This window comes from Varanus komodoensis, unplaced genomic scaffold, assembly GCF_004798865.1.
Source record: "Varanus komodoensis strain SLA01 unplaced genomic scaffold, ASM479886v1 scaffold5, whole genome shotgun sequence".
In the NCBI taxonomy this organism is placed as follows: domain Eukaryota; kingdom Metazoa; phylum Chordata; class Lepidosauria; order Squamata; family Varanidae; genus Varanus; species Varanus komodoensis.
Window position 1 is genome coordinate 25,487,899 of NW_025336087.1, and position 20,321 is coordinate 25,508,219.

The 20,321-nt window shown below is 41.4% G+C and overlaps 1 protein-coding gene across 3 annotated transcripts; it reads right to left on the reverse strand.

The window, feature by feature from the left end:
* Positions 1-676: 676 nt before the first annotated feature.
* GIN1 (gypsy retrotransposon integrase 1) lies at positions 677-20,248 on the reverse strand. 3 transcript variants are annotated; one of them, XM_044446570.1, is made up of 9 exons: positions 20,112-20,248; positions 19,681-19,943; positions 10,201-10,341; positions 9,046-9,239; positions 7,756-8,061; positions 6,042-6,227; positions 5,749-5,916; positions 3,047-3,329; positions 677-1,696 (listed from the first exon to the last, which is right to left on the reverse strand). In XM_044446570.1, the coding sequence occupies exons 3-9, from the start codon at positions 10,337-10,339 to the stop codon at positions 1,491-1,493; spliced, it is 1,482 nt and encodes a 493-aa protein (XP_044302505.1). In that variant the 5' UTR covers positions 10,340-10,341; positions 19,681-19,943; positions 20,112-20,248; the 3' UTR covers positions 677-1,490. The 3 variants fall into 3 exon arrangements, with proteins under 3 accessions (XP_044302505.1, XP_044302506.1, XP_044302507.1); XM_044446571.1 differs by lacking the exon at positions 19,681-19,943; XM_044446572.1 differs by lacking the exon at positions 10,201-10,341.
* Positions 20,249-20,321: the final 73 nt, after the last annotated feature.

Here is a 20,321-nt window from a genome sequence, read left to right on the forward strand (position 1 = left end):
CCACTGATGATTGCTCTCTTGCTTGCCAAGGGCACACAGGGGCTAGACCAGAAAACACCTCCCTCAGTCCCGAGATCTATGGTAGCCTCAATAGACCTGGCAGAATGGCCAGGAACAACACATGTGGCTTGCTTCCTCTTAGCATTCACATCAGAGACCATGAAGTCCTGCCTTATACCAGTACTGCTTCAGATGTAGCTCCTCACTTACCATTTCTGGCAGCAGTTCTCTAAGAGGTCAGGTGGAAATCTTTTCCAGAGACTTACGAGTAAGAGCCTTCATTTGTGTTTTTGGCTGGAGGTGCAAGAGATTACACTTGGGAACCTCACCATGCAAAGCAATTCATGGTGACAAATCATAAGGCAATTCATTAAATCATGATTTACTGGGGTGTGCAGAGTGTGCAGGCCTTCCCCACCTTGAATAAACCTATATACTTTCATTTGTACATTGTTATCACAACATTCAAAACCAGGCACTCTGGTTTGCTTATGGGTTAAACACCACCAATGGTTAAACCCAACAACCAATCAACATACAATTCGTGAACATGATATGAATACATTTGAACATATATGTATAGCAATCTGCTATAGTGCAAAACAAGAGGCTGCGATCGTATTCGATGAAGCAAAAACTGCTGAGGCTTGACCAGAATACTAAGACTTCACACTAATTCCATGGGAACAGTTTTATTTCACAGTAGTCTCCTTACATTTTCTTGGCAAAAAGACATAAATATACATGCACTATTATAAACTTCTGTTCATTAGTTAGCCCATCACAGTATCCCGGTTTGCATACAAAGCTAAATCGCCTAGCATTACATGTAACAGCTTAACCTTGTGTGCTTGCCTCCCTACTTCCTCCTCCAGATTAGCCATGAGAAGACTGGAAGGTTTCATTTCCATTTTCAGGTAAAGGCAAGTAACTTATGTCCAACCTAAGGACTTCTGTTAGTGTTAGATATGCTTTAGGGGAGGGATGATCAATCCTGGTCCAAGGAATTAGTTCAGACCTATGGCAAGAATGGACCTGTCTGGGGGAAAGAAAGCAAAGGAAAGAAAGCACCCTGCCCCTGACCAATTATCACTGAGCAAAAGTGTTCCCCACCACTGGTTTACCAATACAAGTCCAGATCATTAACCACTGTTGGAAGTTGGCTAAACAATCACCACAGTTTGTCCAAATTTGTATAGTGAATGCTTCTGGTCCCTACTGAATGGAGAAGAGAATAGAGTGCATAAGCCTGAAACTTACCACTGGTCATGTATGTGCAAATACAGACATCATAAGCAGACATCTTGCTGGGCCTGTAACAGTTCGGTGCTTTATTCCTCATAAAGGAAATACAGAGTAGTAGACTTTACACAACCTTGACAAGTTCAATACCCATTTCTTCTGATGATGCCTTACAGTACTAGAGTCAAGTAGCCTCAGTTTTATTTTGGACAGTAAGCTGCAAACCACTGCTTTGGGTTTGTAGTAATTTACACTGGGCTTGAGAATTCTGGTAATGCAATACTTTTACTTTCTGAACATTCAAGGTCTTTCCCCAGGAGGGTATCATCACATGCAGAGATGGGAGGTCTTCTTACAGAGCATGCATCTTCTGAGCTCTGTTCTGTGGAGATTTCCGATGAACAAACATAGTCATGGTCAACCACAACGGCACCTTTCCAAATGTTGTGGCTGTCTGCAATAAGCAAACATATCATGATTAGGGGACATTTTAACTAACATGATCATTATTAGGAAAAGGATTTTCCTGACTATACCTCAGTTATACAGGCAAGGATGTAAAATGGCTGGAAAAAACTTGCCAAATGCATGATAAACCTCTGACCCCTGCAAGAGGAAGAACAATTTATAGGTAGCAGTACAGGGACTCTTCTATCCCTATTCCACTTTGGTCCCATCAAAGGATGAAAAAGGACAATTCTTCTGGGCTTGTGGGTTTTACTTCGAGACAAACCAAATGCATCTCAATGTTTTAAGATGATTTCTCCTTCCCTTTTAATTATTCTTACAGATCCGAAGTTCTTTGCATATTTATTAGTCTAAATGAATAGAGGTATTTGGAGGTAATGGGGTTTGTGCAGTTGAGAAACCTGATTATGGAGGGCTAGATCACATTTTTTAGTGCCGCCTATACTTGCAAAACTAGCCAGGGTCTTTTACCAAAACTAGGCTCTTTTACAAAGCACAATCAAAATGCAGTCACTGTTAGTGTTGCAATTGAAGTCTTTAAGCTATGAGGCTGTTGTTTTCCTTTCTAGCTATCATACTGACTCAGTGATAGTTTGGAGAAAATGAAACAGCACTAAAGAAAATGAAATTGCTGGGCCTGTCATGATTACAGAAAGACTGAAATTAAATATTTCAATTATTTTCCCTGAACTAAGACAAGACCCTAAATTGTTTACTGACAACATAAATATTTTAATCTGCTGAATAAATGAATTCAAAATTTCTAAGGCTGGACTTAGCACTGTGCTTTAAACAACATCTGAGGCATTCAACTATTCATTATCTTTTCTGGTTAGATTTGTGTAGAAAAAGTGTCAAAAATACAGGAACTACTCTTAACACCTCATTTGTCATGTGCGTATTGTCCTCTGTGACTGCATTAATATTCCATTCACAAAGCTCTCTTCCTGGCCGAGATCTCTTTCCGGATAATATGCACAAACTACTTCTCACTGTAAACTATGATATATTTTCAAGGCATCCATACCGCTTAACATTAGTCCCACAGCTAATGTAGTCAGTGTACTGCCCCCGACCCAGAGACATCCAACTGTTCATGCTGGTTCCACATGCCTGTTGGGCAGGGCAAGGCCTGCACTGTATAGGGCAGTAAAGCTTTGAAAAAATTATTCCCCAAATCTGTACACTTGAAAGAAGCAATGAAAACTGAGGGCAGCACATAAGCATAAAGCTAAAGAACATTCAACTGGACACCTTTTATGCTCTTCTTTTGCTGTATTCCTGTTTAACAGAAGAAAAAAAACAGTCACTGGGAAGAATTCAAATTGATTTTCACCTTGTTTGCATGATCCTCTTACATAGGGTTTAAGATGAGATATTTTGATGGGCCTTTTCAGTCTTGAGCCTCCAGCATCTCTTAATATTGCACAGCCATTATCAGTAATGTAGTCTATAACACAGGGACCAACCCATTCAGACTTGAAATGGCCATCTTTCCACCAGTTCTTCCTTTGTCTAAGAACTTCATGTCCAACTTTGAGAAATGGAGTTATTTGCTTTGGCTTCTTCCTAACATGGCCCTTGTTCCTGCTCTGTTCTACAGACATTTTCTTTAAATCCTATGAAAAGAAACAACTTATTAATTAGAACTATTTGGCCTAAGCGCATTCAGAGCTCGCTGTGTATTTTCAGTGCACCTGATATCTGCAAGAGAAAAGGAGCCTGGCCTAAGTTTATGCTAGTCTTGGTTGTACTGCAGATAGAGTTACAACACCAGCACAGATACAAATACCATTCACACACATGGCAGACGTCACATCAACATGGCTTCTTATACTCTCCATTATGTAATTGATAGCTTTGATTTAATATTAGCCTATCTCATTACAATATAAAGGTAGTTGACCTGTTGGTAAATTTGACATAGCCTATATTGTAGCTCCTGAATTTGCCAGGAATATTGAATCTAGGAGTCACTAGAGCTTCTTATATCATTGCAAGGCTTCCTCAGAAGAACGTAAAGCATTATACATCTTTGACTTATGGACCAAAAGACAGTTCTTGCACATTTCAAAACCTTAAACTGAGCTGTGCATTTTCTGACATTCAGAGCTATATACTTCTAATTAAGAACTAATTTTTACTCACTTTCCTATTGTTCAAATAAGGTCTTCCGAATAAAACTACTCTTGCTTCATTTATTACATCTAATGTAATAAATGAGTGGTGGCGGGACAACTCCAAGCACTCTTGGATGAAACTGATTATCTGGATCCTTTTCAGTCCGGCTTCAGACCCGGGTACAGTACTGAATCTGCCTTGGTCGCCCTGTACGACGACCTGTGCAGGGAGAAGGACAGGGGGAGTGCATCCCTGTTGGTTCTTCTGGACCTCTCGGCGGCTTTCGATACCATCGACCATGGTATCCTTCTGGATAGACTTGCGGGATTGGGGGTTGGAGGCACTGCTTTGCAGTGGTTCCGCTCCTATCTTGACGGTCGATTCCAGAAGGTAGTGCTGGGGGACCATGTCTCTGCGTCATGGCAGCTATGCCATGGGGTACCACAGGGCTCCATTCTATCCCCTCTGCTATTTAACATCTATATGAAACCGCTGGGAGAGGTCATCAGGAGGTGTGGGCTGCGGAATCATCAGTACGCTGATGATACCCAGCTCTACCTCTCATTCTCCACTAATCCAGGTGAGGCAGTGGCTGTGCTGAACCGGTGCTTGGCCAAGGTAAGGGAATGGATGAGGGCCAATAAACTGAAACTCAACCCAGACAAGACGGAGGTCCTGTCGGTTGGCGGATCGGGTTTCGGAGAGGGTGGATTTGACCTGGTCCTGAATGGTGCAACACTCCCTCTTAGGGATAAGGTCCGCAGCTTAGGTGTACTCCTCGACCCGGAGCTTTCTTTGGAAGCTCAGGTGACAGCGGTAGCGAGGAACGCCTTCCTTCAGCTTCGGCTGATTAATCAGCTGCGCCCCTACCTGGAGTACGACTGCCTGGCGACGGTGACACACGCACTGGTGACTTCCCGCCTAGACTTCTGTAACACGCTTTACGTGGGGCTTCCCCTGAAGACAGTCCGAACACTTCAATTGGTGCAAAATAGAGCTGCCAGGTTGCTGACGGGGACGGGGCGTTATGCTCACATGACTCCAGTCCTCCATCAGCTTCACTGGCTTCCCATTGAAGCCTGGGCCCAATTCAAGGTGTTGATTATGACCTACAAAGCCCTAAACGGCTTGGGTCCTGGCTACCGGAACGAGCGCTTACGTCCGTATATGCCCGACCGCCCTTTGAGATCTGCGGGAGAGTCCCTTCTCCGGGAACCCTCCATGAAAGAAATTAGGAGAGTAAGTACCCGGAGGAGGGCTTTCTCTGCGGTGGCACCCAACCTATGGAATTCACTCCCCAAAGAGGTCCGCCTGGCACCGTCGTTACTGGTTTTTCGGCGCCAGGTAAAGACCTTTTTATTTAAACATCATTTCAATTGTTAAAACATATGATCTGGCCGGGGCAACTTCTTCTTCCTTCTCTTTCTCCTCCTATATTTTTATTTTATACTGATAATTTTAATTTTGTATTTGTAAATCAATGTATTTTTTTGTATTTTTATATTTAATGGTAATTTATTATGTACTATTGTATTTCAATGTATTTTATCATGTTGTAAGCCGCCCCGAGGTTTCGGCAAGGGGCGGCATAGAAATGTTATAATAATGATGATGATGATGATGATGATGATGATGATGATGATGTGGGCATTTCATATAAAGAGAATCTAACATTGCATCAAACAGTCCTGGTAGACACCAGGGGATGAGTCTACAGGTATTTTGGAGGCTTGGAAGTATTTTTTCTGACACACTGTGCCTGCTTTGGTGCAGTATTAATATCCTCCTCCAGCATTAGAAGTTTAAAAATGATGACAAACATGCAGATGCACTCAATATTTTTCACACACATTTTATTTTTCTTTGAATTATAAACCCCACTGACTTATTTTTTAAGAGAGGAGGAGAGAGGTATACCTGGCAGCTTGAAGCTGTCCTTTCCTGCAAAGCTCTGTTGGCTTGTTGAATTGCACTGACAATTCGGGTGAACACACAGTCACTCTCTCCTTGAATCGCACTTAAGGTTGAAGGACGATAAGGATTCCGTTTAAACATTTGGAAATATGGTGTGTTCTGATGAGCCTCCTTTACAAATGGGGAAGGAAGAAAAAGAGGGAAAAAATCACTGTGATTCACTGTGAAATATTCACTTTGTGTAAAGAGCATTCAGCCCCGGTTCACACAAGAAGTACAATGTTGTTCATACATACTGAATGAATCAAATTGAATGCATATGCAATAGCTTGTAAGTGCTCATCCCAGTCTTTGGTATGTTCTGTACAGTATTTGAGAAGGAAAGATCTGATGGACTTGCTAATTTCATTTTCACGATCAGGTTGAGGATATGGCATTATCAATTCCTTTGTCCCAAAGAGTTCAAAGAGCTTGCAGTTAATCTTTAAAACAAACACACACACACACACACAAGGTTATTGTCTTACCAGAGAACATGAAAATGTTTTTTTGAAATAGCAAAGAAATCCCACACAATCTAAAACTGATGATAATATTATTTAAGGACCATAGGAATATTTAATTTACATACTTAGAATATTCAGTGCCTTTCTTTTAGAACAGCTATGTGTGAATTAGATGTCTCTTGTATTTCCAGATGTTGCTCAAAGCAACTCCATGAACCGTTTTCCAAACCAAGGTTCAAAGTTTGAAGAATTCTTTCTGTCTAGCTGAGGAGTCACTGGATGCCAGGAAAATGCTGCTCTGCCAGCAGGAAGGGAGGGCCTCAAAGACACGACACATTCATTGACAAAAAGGCATCAGCACACCAGTGCAAAGTCAGTGCTCTGTGTCAGCAGCAGTGGGGAAAATGGGGTGTTTCCGGGACAGCCAAGTCCTCACAGCATCCTAAGCCCCCATGCTTCCCTGACACAGCCTTGGAAGGCGCTTCACAGCTGGTATAGTTAATTTCTTCTGATATCCCACAATGGGGAAAACAAGGGGAAGGTAAGAAATCCCTTTTCACCTCCTATCCTGGCTGCAGTCAGCAAGCAGTGCTTGTACCGACAGCTGCACTATGGAACTGCCCTCTAACACACCCATGAAAGTTCTGTTACGAGGTGGACCAATTCTCTTCTTATGGGTGATACAAGAGGAGAAAGCGGCAAGTAGAAAGAGACAAAAACATATCCCACGTATTAATCACAACTGAGCAATAGTCATCTAAAATAATCTCAGAAGACAGATGTAATTTGAAATGTATTTCTCATATATGCTACATCGCAATGGTCAAGGACCAAATACAATTTCAGAACTTCAGTATGTGTTACCTTTATAGCTATAAGGATCTATAGCAGAAGTATCTATATAATCTGGCCCTGCAGATCTACATAAACTTTGATATAAGAATCTGTATAACTTTTGGCTAACAACTTCCATCAGCCCCTGCCAACATAGCCAATGCAGGAGAATGATGAGGACAAAATATGTGGAGGACTAGTAATTGCTCGATCCAGTCTGCAGGTGCAGATTTCAATTTGATTCCATATCTGCATATTAAGCTGAAGAGTATGAAAGCTAATGCTGTATTCACAACTTATCTTAAACTGTGCTAGTAAATTGATATTTTATATGCTGTAACCCAAGAGAAATGCAGACATTCATACATATTATGATATCTAAGCAATGCATTCCTGCAGAAGTAAATTGAGCATGAACTCATATAGCCAAGCATGTGCTTTTTAGCAATATGTGAATGATTTTGAAGAATTCCATTCTATAAAGGTACTGAATATTTTCACCTCAATTTCTCTTTTGGGGTACAAAGTCATTTATTGTAGCTGTTCAAATGTAGACGTTTTTAAAATGTTTCATACATATAGTCTCCATAACACTCTTGGTTTCACCCCTCCCCTTAGTGGAAAAAAAATATTAAGCATGCTTTTCCTCAGCAAATCTCTCTCCCCTTACCTGATAAACAAACTCTTCTCCCTGATTTATAGCTATTTTTTGAGGTGGTCCATAGCAAAACAATGCACTGACAATTGCTTTAGCCACTTCAGATGCAGAAGGGTCACGCAGTGGCAAAGCCACAGTCCACTGTGTAAAGATGTCTGTCAGGAGAATGATGTATGTGTGGTTTTTACCGGTGGCAGTGAAAGGCCCCAACAGGTCTATGGTAACTACAGTCCATGGGTCCTCTGCCTTCATAGCATGGCATCTGGACTCCACAATAGCCGTACTCTTTGCTACCTGGCAGCGCTGGCAAGCATATATCTGGGTGAAAAGTAACAAAAACCAATGTTAATATTAACTTAACTTTTGCATAAAATGTTACACAGTTATCTTTTATTTGAATAAGAGACTTAAGACAGAAGAATCATGTTCTATTGTGTTGAAACTATTGTAGTTAACAGCTATAAATGTCAAGCAGTTCCTCCTCTACAGTTGCAAACAGCTACAACAGCTGAAAGGTCTATTTACATCAGCAAGAACAGCTTTCATTTCCCTGTTGAAAGCCTTAAAGACCCAACCTACCTGCTGAACATTAGCACAGTCAGAACTTCTCTAGTACATGTTACCTCAGTAACTTCTCTACATACTGAGCCATTGTGGCTAACAAGAAGAGATTCTTGGTTGGCATCATGACAGTTTAGCCATGGCTGGACAATTTGTTCAGAACAGAGCACTACATACTATCAGCTTACTCCAAAGTGATGGTTGCAGTAAACATATATTCCATTAGCACACAATTAAACAATACTGGAGAAATCATCCCAAAATGAAAAGATGCATCTGTTGAGATATCCAAGAGAGGAAATTGTATTTACATTCAACTCTCACTACATAAATGGCAGATTAAAATGTGGAAGTTTGATGGCTTCCAGGAATAGACTCCATCTATACATTATATGAATCTTCTACTGAACCAGTAGTCTATGAAGACAGGCTTGGAACTCCACTCTGAAAAATATATTTACCTACAGCATGGAAGTCCATGTCTTCTAAATGCTGCTCTGTCACTGGTTGACATTCTAAGAGTTTTAATGGCAAACACAGCAAGACTTGGAATCAGGACTTAATTCTGCAGCTTGAACCTTAGTAAAATGAGCTAAGAAAACTATGCAACAGAAAACTTTGTCAGGAGTGTTTTGTGAACACTTTATCAGGCAAAGGCAGTTTTAAGGAATTAGTTAGCCAATCGTATTGCTGAAAAGATGTATTAACATGGGCAAGATATGATGTCGATAGGACCCATACCCACTGCTTGACATCGCTGGTTACTGATGTCCAATAATACTGAGATTCCACCAGGGTCAGTGTCCTTGATATGCCATGATGTGTACCTGCATGATTTTCATGACACTTTTCTAACACTGTTCTCTTTTCTTCTTCTGAAAGAATTACCAGGCGCATTTGCCTCCTGTCTTTTCCCACATAGTATAGCTTATTATCTGAAAGAGAACATTTAACATTATTTCATACCATTTTTTGTAGCTGTGATTAGTTCTAACTGCTCAAAATTATTCAGGAACATTCACAGCATGCCTGGTCAAGATAGAAATGAGTTTATTCCAAAACGGAAATGAACATTCAAATTGGCTGTCAGCAGAGTCAGCATCATTATTTACCAAGAGATTTTAAATGGCTAGACATTGGATTGAAAAATCTCACTGTTTATTTTTCTAGGGAAGTGCATTTGAAAAAAAAAGACAATATGGGCCACACTTTATTTGTTAAATGTATATCCTCCATGTTCAATACCACTGTATTCCCAGAGCTGTTCACAATTTCAAAAATACAATATAATAAAAACAAAGCCATCAGAACAACAAAATGCAATAAAAATTGAAAGAACTCAGCAGAGATTAAAAATGACAACCTCTGACACCATACAAAGTTTAAGTGCCTGGACATTTTCTTTTAAAAAAGATTGTCGATTGCCAAAATCGATTACAATATGTGTAAGAAGAGCTTCCTTGGAAAGGAAATTTCAGTACATGGTGTATTATCTCCAAAATGCTTCTCCAAAAAGTCATTACCCACTATTCTTAAGAAAGTAGAGACATCTGTAGAAGCACCTCTCCTCCAATGATTACTTCAGTGACTGGGCTGAAGTCAGCAGCTCAACAGACACATGAATTAGAATGAAGCATGCAAACATACTGTTCCTGTTGTTTTTTTCCACTATACAATATCTAGTTTTGCCTTTAGATTTCTGTCTTTAGACCAAAATCAAGTTTGCTTTAATTCTGCCTATACATAATGATTCAATACCTGTTTCATATTTAAGCTGCACCAAGCAAGCCAAATGTTATTTGGTCCTAACCCTCTAGGATAAAAATGGTTGTTGAACACATGCTTTCTGAATTCCCCAAAGTTTTATTAGTTACAGTTTTTAAGGCTTTTTTTTACCTTTAAAAACAAACTTTTTTGCTGCTCTTCTTATTCCACTCCTTTCACTTGCTAATGTTGTGGGATGATAACCACCTGTTTGTTTGTAATATGAAATCTGTTTCAGATGGAGCCCTCCATTTTTGCCACTACGGACCATATCTGTTCAGAGTGAAATAAATACAAATTGCATAAGCTTATCTTTACAGCACATGCTGAAGAGTATCTGTGAAATGAAGAAACGAAAAACTTACACAACATTCAAAAGTGTTGCCCAAATATCATATAGCACTGACTTCCCCAACCTGGTGCCTTCCAGATGGCTTGACCTGTAATTCCCACCATCCCCAGGGTGCATGGCTGCTAAGAGATCACCTTGCATGCTGTCCCCAAACCAGTTCTGGTTATCTTCAAGGGCAATGTTTAAAGTTCCAAACTTACGTAAAATGAGAACAAAGTGGTGAAAATGGGACTTTTAATCAGTTGTTCCTAGGCTATGGCATGAACTCCTTCCTGAAATGAATAGTTAGTTCTTTATTGGCTTTATAGAGAACATATAAAGGGCACATCTTCTGTTTGGTGTTTGAGGTTTACTGTGGGTTCTGTCTTTTTCATTGGCCTGTTGCATTTGTCTTTGTTTTGTTTTTTTAATTTTATCAATGCAAACCACCTCAGGCACTGGGAGGGTAGCTAATAATTCATTTAACTAAATATTAGCCTCTAATTTTATACATAATACAGCTTCCTGGAGTTTTACATGATCATGATATGCCTTTGTAGAAAGACAAAGGTCATTATTATACTTTTACATAACAAATGCAAGAATCTTTTTATTACTATTAATATCACTTTACAGTGATTTTGCAAATGCAGTTCAACAACTGCTAACTGCAACATCTCATGACAACTCACATGTAGAAAATAGCTCATGGATGAAATATTCGGATTATGGAGGCCCTCAGGCTTTCTTTTCAACAGAGATGTTAAAGTGTTCAATTTAAAGGCGTGCAGAATGTTAACTTCTCATGTTAAGGGACACAGAATTATACTGCATGCCATAAATATCTTTCTTTCAAAAATATAGTTCATAAAAGCCTCCATACTGAATAACAGTAACTCTGAGATGCTGTAAAGGGAGATGCCTTAACCAAAGATTAAGCCCCCAAATGGACTCCTTATCCACTGGTAAGAGGACTTGTGCAGGAATGCAGATAAGCCACTGGCTTTGATACTTTTTATACAACTCTCTTCCAAGCAAGCATGAAAGTAAGTTATTTATGAACTGCAAGGGAGTTAATTAATTTTCTTACTCTGGCCTGCTTGCTCCTCCCCAGTCCAATAAAGACTGCTGTCTTTTTGTGTGAGGGTGGGTGAGAATATATCTAGTCATAACTCAAAACATGATAGACAGGAAGAAAAAGAGAGGGTGTACAACAGAAAGCAATACCCTTACTTTTTATCATGCGTGCCAAAAATCTCCTCAAAATGGGAATGAATGAACATAATAGTCGATGTTAATTTTCAATGCAATCCCTTGTCTGCTAGACAATATCTAGATGGCCTAAGGATTTTTTGGATTTCCTGCTGCACAGTCAGAAGAGTAGTTAAGAGTGTTGTTATGGGACTCAAGAAATGTGGGTGCTAGCCCTCACTCAGCCATGCAGCCCATTGAGTGACTTTGGGCTAGTCACAGGCTCGCCCATGCTAACTTACCACACAGGGTTAATGTTGTGAGGAGGAGAGAGCTATACCCTGCCTTGGCTTCCTTGTGAGAGGAAAAAGGCAGGATATAAATGCAATGTAACAATAAAGGTAATAATAATATTCCCTCCCACACACACAGCCAGCATGGAAAGAACTGGTCACAAGAGCAACCTCTGCAAAGGGCTTTTGGGGGCATTCCAGAGGGAAAGGAGTGGGGACTGACACTACCAGGATACAGCAGCCTCCTGTCCTTTCCATGCTGAAGTGCTGCCCTTAGCCAGCCCTCCAAGTTCAGAGCGCATCCCTTGAGAATTGGACTCTTAGTTGCTCAATTAATACAGCTCTGACACTGAAGGGATTTTCCCCCCAAAGATGGTGCTTGCTTAAAAAATAGAGACGATAATCTACGCATGCACATAAGTCAGTTTCAGCCGTGAAAAAACAAATGCTAAATACATTCAATTTCCTGTACATGATCAACTTGTTTTGTGTCTACTGGTTACTTTGAAAGGTGACAATTATTTCATTTTCATTCTGTTTATTACTTACTGATTTGTTTCACACCTAATTACTAATTTGTTCTATTCTTGTAGACAAAGCACTTTACACATGATTAGAAAACTGCATAGTACATTTGTCAAATTTTACATTTTCAGCTTATTTCACAAAATACTAAAAATGCATCAACTTTGGTTTTAACTTTAAAATATAAGACTAATGTACATAATTTTTAAAATTTCAAGGACAACAGCAGCCTTGTTAAACAAAATCGATAAAGAAGAAAACTGGAATAAGGCAAAAATTAAGTATTTCCGTCGGTTTGAAAAAGGATGTCTGCTTCTTGTGTTGGGACAGTGGGACAAACTGGGGATTCTGCTGGATACTGCCCACCCCACTACATGGAAGTCTTCCTACCTGAGCTGACAGGAGTGCTCTCAGATATGCTGCTGATGTATCCCAGACTGTTAATTTTGGAAGATGTCAACATTCAGGCTGAGGACATCGTGTCTAGAGTAGCTCTGGATTTCATGGCCCCCATGCCTACCATGGGACTGTCCCAAGACACATAGCAGGGCACACTCTAGACTTGTTTTGCATCTAGGCGTGCTGCTGGTGAACTGAAAGTGGGGGGCTTTGATTTACTCCCTTTGCATGGTCAGATCACCACCTGCTGAAGTTTGGACTAGATGGCAGCTTTTCCCATCTGCAAGGACAGAGGACCTATTAAGATGGTCAAGTTTCCAGTGATCTCGGGCGGGGGGGGGGGTTGTTTCTGCCTGATGTGGCTGATGCTTCTGTTGAAACTCTGGGCATTCCATCAGATGTAGCAATAAGCTGGGCAGTTGACATGATTGCTCATGAGCACTCTCTCTACATAGCAGGGCTTGTACAGCTCCATGTTATGCCATAGGGATGACAGCAATGAAATAAAAGAGGAGATGGCTTAAGTGAACATGGAGAAAAACTCCTAGTCAATGTAATTGAACTCTATGTACCAATAGACAGGTATATTTTAGGGAAGTGAGGGCAGCAAAGAAACAATATCTTATTGCCCCAGTTCAGTCATCTATCTGCTGCTCAGCAGAGCTTTTTATGGCCAGTTGGGGCATATTACATACTGGCTGTAAGGACATTGCAGCCCTGCAAGGCCCCACTTTGGTACACTTTCTAAGCCCTTCCAGGATAAAAATCTCTTTCATCTGCTATACTTAGACTTCAGTGTTACAGAGTGTGAATTAACAGCAGAGCCTCATCTAGTTTCCTTGGATGAGTTTCAGTTGGTACAGCTCAAGGACATTGACAAGGTGCTTGGGCTGGTTGATGCAGACCTTTCCATACTAGAAATGTACCTCTCCACATATAAAAACTAGCAAGAGGGGACAGCCAGCTGGGCCAGGGAAGTGATTATGCCTCTTTGTGAGAGGAAGTGGTCTTATGCTGTCTGAAAAAAGTGGCAGAGGGACTACTTCTAAATAAATCCTTTCTAGACCCAGAAGATCTTAACACATGTTGAGTAGGACATGTTCCTTTCCTGGGCAAGGTTCCTGAGTGTTAGCCAATCAGATCTAGGAACTCTTGCATCACACTGATTAACTGTACTGCGTTCAAGCCAGGTTGTGGCACAGAAATGGTTTTGGTCACCCTGTATGATTAGCTATGTCAGGTCAGAGATGGGGGGAATTTGACGCTGCTGATAGTCCTGAATCTCTTGGCCTCTTTTGATATCATCAACTAGCGATATGTAAGGAATCCATTTGAGGGTGGGAATCCTTTTTGGCTTCACTCTCTGGACTCTGGCCTGCTTTCTTATGACCATGAGTTCAGCTTGGCACTGGGTGCACTGAGCATTTGCATGGATGCCCACCAGGAATCAGCCCCACACAAATGCTGCGCAAGCAGCTTTAATCTTCTGTGCACATGACTTGCAGCCTTTGTGCTGTGTGGGCTGAGGAAGGTTGTCAGTACATTAACAGCACTGCAAGCATTCATGGACTTTCTCTCAGCTCTGCTTGTTTTCTGACAGGGCAGAGCCCAAGAAGTCCATGGAACAGAAGAGAGGTGGTTCCAAAGAGGGTTGTTGAAACTCTAGCATCAAGCATGGTATCCTCCTAGGGTGACAGGGAGTATGGAGGACAACACTGCAGTGATTCTACTTCTGCTTGGATGTCTGGCCCCAGAAGGTGGGGCTTGGGGAATTTCCTGAGCTCTGCAGATTTTCCAGCATGCAATTCCCCAGGGGTTGCTTTATCTTCCAAGTCATTCAATGTCTAAATGAAACTGCTGAGTGGGGTTATCCAGAATTTTGGAGTTCGTTGTCTTCCATCTGTTGAAAACACTCAGCTTTACTTCTTTTTTCCCTTTCCAACAAGTGTGGTTATGGATACACTAAATCAATGTCCAATTACTATGATCAGGATCTGAGGCCTTCCTCCAAGTGTCACTTCCAAGAGAGGCCATAACTAGAGAATGGGAGTTCTCAGTAGTGCTCCCCACCAAGGCCTGCCTGGCATCAATGCTGCCATCTTTTCAACAACAGATAAGATTGCCCTCTACCCCTGGGCATTAAATGGTATTTAATAGCATATAATATAAACTTTCATGTCAGCTGCCTTTTTTAACATCTCCAGGAATTTTATGAAAATTGTATTTAGCTGTTTGATTTTAAGTGTGTGTGTGTGTGTGTGTAGAAATTTTATATTGTATTTTATTATCTTTATTGTGGTTTGGAATTTGAATTGTTCTGTAACAGCTCAGAGAACTTCGGCTATTGGGCAGCACAGAAATCAAATAAATAATCCATAAAATGGATTATTTGCATGGATAAACAACTACACTGAAAGGATCCATCAACAGAATTTTGCATAATTGCATTCTCACTGTATCCTCCTAACTGACAGGCTTACAACACAATCTTATTTGTATATATTTTTAAGTCAATACACTGAGTTTAATGGGCTTATTCCCAATTGAGTATGAGTAAATTCCAGCCTGTGGCAATACAATACACAGGTTCTTGACAGAGATGGTCAGACTATATTCTAAAAACCCGAGACTGGATTGTTTAGTTTTGAACAGTAAGAGATTCAGTCATCCTGGTGGCAAGAGCTAGACCAAGACTACACTGGGGGTGGGGGGGTATTATAGTTGCTCAGGACGTATATCTCTCCATATATGAAACCTTATTTTTCCATGACCAGAATATAATCCCTTCTTGAACATTAGTTACTAGGGAAAAATCCCTTCTTGAACATTAGTTACTAGGGAAAAATACTATGCTGCTAAAAGAATTCTCTATAATATTCTCTCTGACGACTGGCTTACGCTGCCAGGGGACAGGCTGTTCTGAGTCCAGCAGAGCTCACCCAGAAACAAACAGACTTACTTAAATATACAGGAGCAGCACACAGATAAAATTTCAAACCCTGATCTAGGCAGCATAATGCCCTCAAAAGGTACCAACAAAGGAATAAGAGAGGTGCCCCCTCCACACCTCTTCCTCCAACCCTCCCCCCCACCAAAAAAAGAGAAGGTTTGCCCCTGAAGGGAAGAGGAGACACAGAGCTGTGAGAAAGAAGAAATTAAAGAATTGGGGCAATAGCAAAATATCACAGTCTGTCTTTTCTCATCTTTACAAAACACATCAAAAGTGGGAATGCATGGGAGACCACAGCAGCAGAGGTAACAGGAGTTTCAGCTCACTGGGCAAGGTCATGGGTTGCAACACTGCAGAAAGCAGGTACCCAAACATGTGCTTCCAGAAGCAGGACTGAGGAAGTTAGTGCTATCTTCATTTCTCTCTTTCTCCTTGTGCTGCATTCCCAATCTAAATTATTCCTCCAGGTGCAATTACCCCCTTAAGAAAAACATATGGGTACCATTGGTCTTAATCTAATTTGCACCCCCCTTCCCAGCAGCTGCTTTTAAAACAAATCAGGAAGGCGGAAGATTACAGAGGTCAAAAGTCTAGCCTAATTTGGCCCCACGAGTCCTATATATCTATGCAGAACCCCTTTCTGACTGGAGAAGAAACCAGTAAGAGCTTTGACTCATCCATTGCATTTACCACCTGGAGCCAAAAACTGTGAGAGATCACTGTCAGCCAGCCACAAAAGGAATGCAAAGATCCTGGAAGGGCTCTGTATTGTAACTAGAATTATATGTTAGCCTCTTGAAAACTTCAATAAGTTGATAGTGAATAAATATTTATATTTTTATAAATATTGAACATGTTCCTATTTATCTTTGGGCACATATAATTATATTAATAGGTTTCAGTGCCTGCATTTCCCTTATAGATAAGAATAAGCAAACTGTATAGTTTTGGATTGTTACACCTTTAAATATGTCCACAATATCAATAGAATAGTCACCATGAAAAACATTGTGTATCCTTAAGATAACATTTAAATTTCATGGACTGAGTTTCACAGATTTTCCCTCCTGATCAAATATTTCAGTTCTGCTAATTTCGTATTTGAAAATATATAGAGCACATCAAAATTTTACAGTAAATTTTTCAGTTTTGCTTTTCTACATATAAGAGGGGCATGTTAAGTAAGGCTGCAATTCTATATATGCTTACAGTGGAGCAAGCCTTACTGAACATGACATAACGTAAGCCACACTGAGTATTGAGTTATGCAGTATCGCTGGTAAGCCATCCTACTCTGATATACCTGACAGATGAATGGACACATCATGGGTGGGATGTTCCCCCACTTCATAGTTTTCCTGCAGGGATCCCAGGGGACATGACAGGAGCACCAAGATGCCCTCCCTACTTGTGAGCTGTGTTTGGTCTGCTACAGCTTTTCTCTCCTCTATTTTTTTCTGAACATGGCAGCAGTACCTTGCAGGAACTGCCCATCACTTGTTTTTAATCTGCCTGTGCACAAATTGTATGCACATAATTTGATTATAAAATAAAAATTTATAATTGTGCATGTGAATGTACAGATGCAAAATATGCTTGTTATTGTCATGGGGCTCCTGGTGAGCACCAGTGCCAGCAGCCACCAAAGAGCCCAAACACAGCTGGCACTGGCTTCCTCCAATCCCTTGCCACAAGCCCTATCATTGTCCCATTAAAACCTTTTCCTTCACATTATGAAAAACAGCTATTAAGCCAGCTTTTCCAATTCCCTTTGGGACAGCTACAAGCTATTCCCCATGGTGCTCCAGTGTGGCTTATTTCCTTTTTGTGATCATACAAACCCAGCCAGTGACCTGTTTGTTAACCACAAACAGCTGATGGTTTGTTTTGAAGTTAATGAACTTTGGATTGTTTACAGATAATAAAACATGGTCTATTTTAGCAGCTAGATTCAGAAATAACCCATATTTCCACAACTACCCACAGGAAACCTATATTCAAACTTGAGTGATGTTTACTGGGCAGGTTCACACAAAACAACAAACCATGACAGAAACCACCATGGCATGGCTTGTTACATGTGAACCCAGCAAGAATGGTGATGCATGGTACATTTCGTCTCTGTGGAACCACAGAAAGAAACAGCAATTTGTTTCATGTTTTCTGTGCTTCACCGTGGTTTGTTTCAGCATCTGAACTCAGTTTTCACATTTCTGTGAAATTTCCATGTTTCTGCCATAGAGTTTTGAGCAGAGAGAGCAGAGGCTGCAGGAGATAATCCTGCCTGCCGCCCTCACCGTAGAGATCTGCCCAGCAGCAGCATTGTAATTGGCTGCTCCATGCTCTTTTTTTCTCAACCTGGACACAACCTTCCTGAAGCCCACCTGTGGCTAGTGCTTCTTGAGATAGCAGTGTTATTCTAGTAAGTAAGTGCTTGCTTCTTCTGAGCAGTCAAACAAACAAACAAACAGGAGCAGGTGCCTGAGGCCATGCTAAGAGAGTTTGTGGGTCAATGAAGGAGAGGCAGGCAATGTAGGCAGGAGCAGTGCATGCAGAAATTGATTTGCAGCCACTGGGGCTGATGAAATACCAGATTTGAAGGGAAGATGGTGAAACAAGGAAACTGAGTGTCTGAATCCAAGATATGAAATGAGATACCATGCCATGTGGTGCCATGCAGCATGGCTTAGCATTAAATGTGAATTATCCCATAGATTGGCTTCATGTATTATAAGCCATGTGGGCGGGCAGGGTGAGCCATATTTCTTTTCGAGTGTTTGCTATGACATCCAACCCCACCAAGGAGGCTTCAACATAGTTTATTCAAAATAGCTAGAGCCACCCAACAAGAACAGTGATCAAACATTGCTGATTCTCAATGATTCACTTGCCAACTTCTGTGTGACACAGTATGTGCTTCTGCTGCCTCCCCATTACCATCAATTGCCCTGCCTTCCTTCATTTCTACACTTCATTTGATAGTGAATGGCTTTTTCATCTTGTAAGCTGAGATGGTACTCTTCCCAGCACAACTATGTGTACATCTGTGACTGACTTCTGTATAAGCATGCATGGCCCCAGTTTGGGACCATGATAATTTGGTAACAAGAATGTAAATTTCCCTGCTCCTGCTTTCGTGTTTACCCCCTCTAACGCAAAGAGGAAAAGTTCTCAGAACATGCATGCAGAGTGGTGCTGTGGGAGAAAATTTCAGCATGAAAACAGAAGGGAGGGAAACTGAAATATTCCTCCCCAACAACCTTCACCTCCTAAACAGTAAAATGTTCATGCATACACACATATCTCTGCTCAGAAGACAAATGCCAAAGACAGTCAAAGACCAACCAGAACCTTTAAGAAAAAAAATCACACACTAAGGATGTAGGGAGTTTTTAATCTTATTGTTCAGAAAACTCTTTGCAGGAATGGGTGAAGTAAAGTTGCTTCTCCAGCAGATACAGCAAAAAGCTTTAATAATAAAGTTCCATTTTTCTCTCTTTATAATAGTCTTTGCAGACAGTGATTTGACAAGAAAGGAAGCATGAAAAAATTCTCCTCCAGTACCCCCAGAGTGAAAGCTATCAATAGTAAAAATGGTGCTATATCGGGAAACCGGAAGGATTCCTGGGAACATACCCGGAGTAAACAGGAGGACTAAAGGGAAAACAAATAATTGCAAGTCGCTGCAACAAGCCCATGTGGCTAACTTCAGAACGTGGGAATCAGTCCAGAATCTTTCAGTCTCACTCTCTGCACATCTGCACTATGGGAAAACGAGGCAGTTTCTTTCTTGAGTCTTTCCTAGTGCAAAAAGTACCTGCACTGCAAACTTGCTAAGTATTCAAGCTAAGCAGCAGTAGCAACAGCAACAGCATTTCCCTTCAAGAACACCCGAGTTCAGCGGAACATGAACTACTGCTTACATTTCTAAGGATAAAGGATAAAAGCCTATGCCTATCCAGACAAAAGAAGTCCTGCAAGGATTAGCACCGCAAAGGGAATGCGAGACTTGTGTTCTGTTTAGATGACGGGGCGTAGTCTGGTGGTGGACAGCAATCAGTGCACGATGCTACGAAATCCTTGTGCCGGTGTAGCGCTGATTCCTAGAGCCTCCTACCAGCAGCTGTCACGCTGACCGCTCTAGCCAGGGATGATCACTGCGTCAAAACCAGCCAGGAAATCCGGTCTAAAGATAAAGCAAAGGACACTTTCTACTCTGCCTAGCACATGCCTCAGGACAGCGGCGCGCACTGTCTACCGCCTCCCATCCCAACCCAACCCACCGCATGCACGCATGCGCACGGCGCCTGCCGCCAGGGAAACGCCGGCCCGGTGTCGGTGGCGAACACGATACCTTCCGTCGTCGCCGCGCACTTTGGGAAATTGTTCCCGCGCAATGGTGCGGCTAGCGCTTCCACTCGGTTCCCGCTGTACCACGGAGGAGACGGCACCACCTCGCTTCGAGACTTTTGTGGCGCTTACGGAAGTGACGACAGGGCAAGAGATGTGGGGGGAGGAGGGGAGAAGCTTAAAAGTATCACAGAGATAGTAATAGTAGAGTAAT

Coding starts and splice junctions, on each gene's coding strand:
- GIN1 (XM_044446571.1), bottom strand. CDS start 10,339: ATGGTCCGTAGTGGCAAAAATGGAGGGCTCCATCTGAAACAGATTTCA. Junction 9,240..10,200: donor AAAAAAGTTTGTTTTTAAAG/GTAAAAAAAAGC, acceptor GTTCTCTTTCAG/ATAATAAGCTATACTATGTG. Junction 1,697..3,046: donor AAGAGGATCATGCAAACAAG/GTGAAAATCAAT, acceptor TGCTTATTGCAG/ACAGCCACAACATTTGGAAA.